General features: G+C 61.9%; 1 protein-coding gene across 1 annotated transcript; it reads right to left on the bottom strand.

The window, feature by feature from the left end:
- Positions 1 to 495: 495 nt before the first annotated feature.
- On the bottom strand, positions 496 to 2,122 carry LOC104547306 (glycine-rich cell wall structural protein 1.8-like; the record flags this gene model as incomplete). The annotated part of the gene is made up of 1 exon (XM_010192933.1): positions 496 to 2,122. A coding segment is annotated over exon 1 (1,627 nt), but the record flags the coding sequence as incomplete, so codon positions are not given.
- Between the last annotated feature and the right edge of the window lie 1,509 nt (positions 2,123 to 3,631).

Raw genomic sequence — 3,631 nt, 5'->3', positions numbered from 1 at the left:
CTTTATTGGGACACGGGGACGGGGGTGGGACGGGGGTGGGGGGTCCCCGTTATTGGTCACAGCCCCCACAGCCGGACTGGGGGGCACTGGATCCCAAAGTGGAGCCGGGGCTGGATCCCAATCCGGAACCAAATCCATAACTGGATCCCGCTTTATTGGGACACGGGGACGGGGGTGGGACGGGGGTGGGGGGTCCCCGTTATTGGTCACAGCCCCCACAGCCGGACTGGGGGGCACTGGATCCCAAAGTGGAGCCGGGGCTGGATCCCAATCCGGAACCAAATCCATAACTGGATCCCGATCCTGAACCAAATCCATAACTGGATCCCAATCCTGATCCCGATCCGGGTCTTGATCCCGATCCAAACCCATAACTGGATCCCGATCCTGAACCAAATCCATAACTGGATCCCAATCCAGGTCTTGATCCGGATCCCGATCCAGGTCTAGACTCTGATCCAAATCCGTAACTGGATCCTGATCCCAATCCCGAACCAGGTCTTGATCCCAATCCAAATCCGTAACCAGATCCCGAACCGGGTCTTGATCCCGATCCTGATCCCGATCCAGGTCTCGACCCCGATCCAAATCCATAACTGGATCCAGATCCTGCTCCCGACTCCGGTCCCAATCCGTAGCCGGATCCCAGTCTTGAGCCTGATCCCAATCCGTATCTGGATCCAAATCCCGATCCCAGTCCAGATCCGGGTCCCGATCCCGACCCGGGCCCGCGGCGCACGGGGATGTAACCCCCGATCCGGGCGGGATCCTTCAGCCCCGGGATGAACGGGATCCCCGGATTCTTGTACCCGGGCCAGGATCCTGATCCCAACCCCCCAGAGGATCCAGATCCGCCCCCCTGGGATCCCGAGTCCCCGTAGGATCCCGAGTCGTCCCCGTAGGTCTCAGGGAGGCCGTAGGATCCCGAGGTGTCTCCATAGGATCCCGATCCCCCGGAGGATCCCCATCCGCTCCCTCCTTGGGATCCGGGTCTGCCCGATCCCGAACCGGATCCCCCATAGGATGACCCGGCTCCGCTCGCCCCCGGGGATCCGGGTCTCCCTGCTCCGGATCCACTGCCGTGCCCGTGGGATCCCCGCTCCCCCCCGGATTCGGGCGAGACGAAGGAGCCGGAGCCGTCGCCCTGGGCGGATCCCGGGCGGCTCCCGTAGGATCCCGGCTCCCCTCCGGAAGATCCCGGGGAGACGAAGGATCCCCCAGAGGATCCTGATCCGCTGGAGGATCCTGGTCTCCCTCCCTGGGATCCCGAACCACCAGAAGATCCCGGTCTCCCTCCATAGGATCCCGATCCCCCATAGGATCCCGGTCTACCCCCTTGGGATCCCGATCCTCCATAGGATCCCGATCCACTCCCATAGGATCCTGAACCACCAGAGGATCCTGGTCTCCCTCCATAGGATCCTGATCCCCCATAGGATCCCGGGTTGCCATAGGATCCCGATCCACTGGAGGACCCTGGTCTCCCTCCATAGGATCCCAATCCCCCATAGGATCCCGAGCTTCCAGAGGATCCTGGTCTCCCTCCATAGGATCCTGATCCCCCATAGGATCCCGGGTTGCCATAGGATCCTGATCCACTTCCGTATGATCCCGATCCCCCATAGGATCCCGGGTTGCCATAGGATCCTGATCCACTTCCGTATGATCCCGATCCCCCATAGGATCCCGGGTTGCCATAGGATCCTGATCCACTTCCGTATGATCCCGATCCCCCATAGGATCCCGGGTTGCCATAGGATCCTGATCCACTTCCGTATGATCCCGATCCCCCATAGGATCCCGGGTTGCCAGAGGATCCCGATCCACCGGAGGATCCCGGTCTCCCTCCAGAGGATCCGGATCCACTTCCGTATGATCCCGATTCCCCAGAGGATCCCGATCCGCCAGAAGATCCCGGTCTCCCTCCATGGGATCCCGGGTTCCCAGAGGATCCCGATCCGCTCCCGGTGGATCCCTCTCCTCCCCCGCAGGACGCGGGATCCCCCCCCAGCCCCCGGGCTGCGGCGCCGGGTCCCAGCTGGGGGCTGAGGAAGCCGGGGGGATCCTTGCAGGGATCACCCCCAATCCCCCTCCCAGTCCATCCCAGTCTCTCCCAGCCCATCCCAGTAACCCCCATCTCCATCCCAGTCTATCCCAGTCCATCCCAGTGCATCCCTGTCCATCCCAGTCTGTCCCAGTCCGTCCCAGTAACATCCCAGACCCTCCCAGTCCATCCCAGTCCATCCCAGTAACCCCCCATGTCCATCCCAGTCCCTCCCAGTTCATCCCAGTTTCCATCCCAGTCTCTCCCAGTCCCTCCCAGTCCATCCCAGTTCATGCCAGTAACCCCCAATTCCCATCCCAGTCCATCCCAGTCCATCCCAGTAATCCCCATCTCCATCCCAGTATAGCCCAGTCTCTCCCAGTCCCTCCCAGTAACCCCCATGTCCATCCCAGTGCCTCCCAGTGCCTCCCAGTCCATCCCAGTCCATCCCAGTAATCCCCATCTCCATCCCAGTATAGCCCAGTCCCTCCCAGTCCCTCCCAGTTGCCCACAGTCCACTCCAGTATCAGTCCCAGTATCTCCCAGTCCACCCCAATCCCCATCCCAGTCCATCCCAGTATATCCCAGTACACCCCAGTAACCCCCCTTCTCTGTCCCAGTGTCTCCCAGTCCATCTCAGTAACCCCCAATCTCCTTCCCAGTCCATCCCAGTCCATCCCAGTAACCCCCCATCTCCATCCCAGTCCCTCCCAGTAACCCCATCCCCATCCCAGTCCATCCCAGTCCATCCCAGTAACCCCCAATCCCCCTCCCAGTCCATCCCAGTCTCTCCCAGCCCATCCCAGTAACCCCCATCTCCATCCCAGTCTATCCCAGTCCATCCCAGTCCATCCCTGTCCATCCCAGTCTGTCCCAGTCCGTCCCAGTCCATCCCATCTCCATCCCAGTCCATCCCAGTAACCCCCATCTCCATCCCAGTCCATCCCAGTCCCTCCCAGTTCATCCCAGTTTCCATCCCAGTGTCTCCCAGTCCATCCCAGTCCCCCCCAGTAACCCCCCCAGTCCATCCCAGTCCACCCCAGTAACCCCCATCTCCATCCCAGTATATCCCAGTCCCTCCCAGTTTCCATCCCAGTGTCTCCCAGTCCATCCCAGTCCCCCCCAGTAACCCCCCCAGTCCATCCCAGTCCACCCCAGTAACCCCCATCTCCATCCCAGTCCATCCCAGTCCATCCCAGTAACCCCCCATGTCCCTCCCAGTCCATCCCAGTCTGTCCCAGTCCGTCCCAGTAACCCCCATCTCCATCCCAGTCCATCCCAGTCCATCCCAGTAACCCCCCATGTCCCTCCCAGTCCATCCCAGTCTGTCCCAGTCCGTCCCAGTAACCCCCATCTCCATCCCAGTCCATCCCAGTCCATCCCAGTAACCCCCCATGTCCCTCCCAGTCCATCCCAGTCTGTCCCAGTCCGTCCCAGTAACCCCCATCTCCATCCCAGTCCATCCCAGTCCGTCCCAGTGCCCCCAGTCTCACCCAGGCACAGCAGGGCCATGGCGAGGGCCAGGGCTGGGGACATCGTGGCCATCGCTGGGGACACCCGGGAGGGGCCTTAAATGGGTGCTGGGTG

Source organism: Mesitornis unicolor, unplaced genomic scaffold (assembly GCF_000695765.1).
Source record: "Mesitornis unicolor isolate BGI_N332 unplaced genomic scaffold, ASM69576v1 scaffold25989, whole genome shotgun sequence".
Lineage (NCBI taxonomy): Eukaryota > Metazoa > Chordata > Aves > Mesitornithiformes > Mesitornithidae > Mesitornis > Mesitornis unicolor.
Note: the sequence above shows the minus strand (reverse complement) of the source record. Positions and strands in the feature narration are given on the sequence as shown.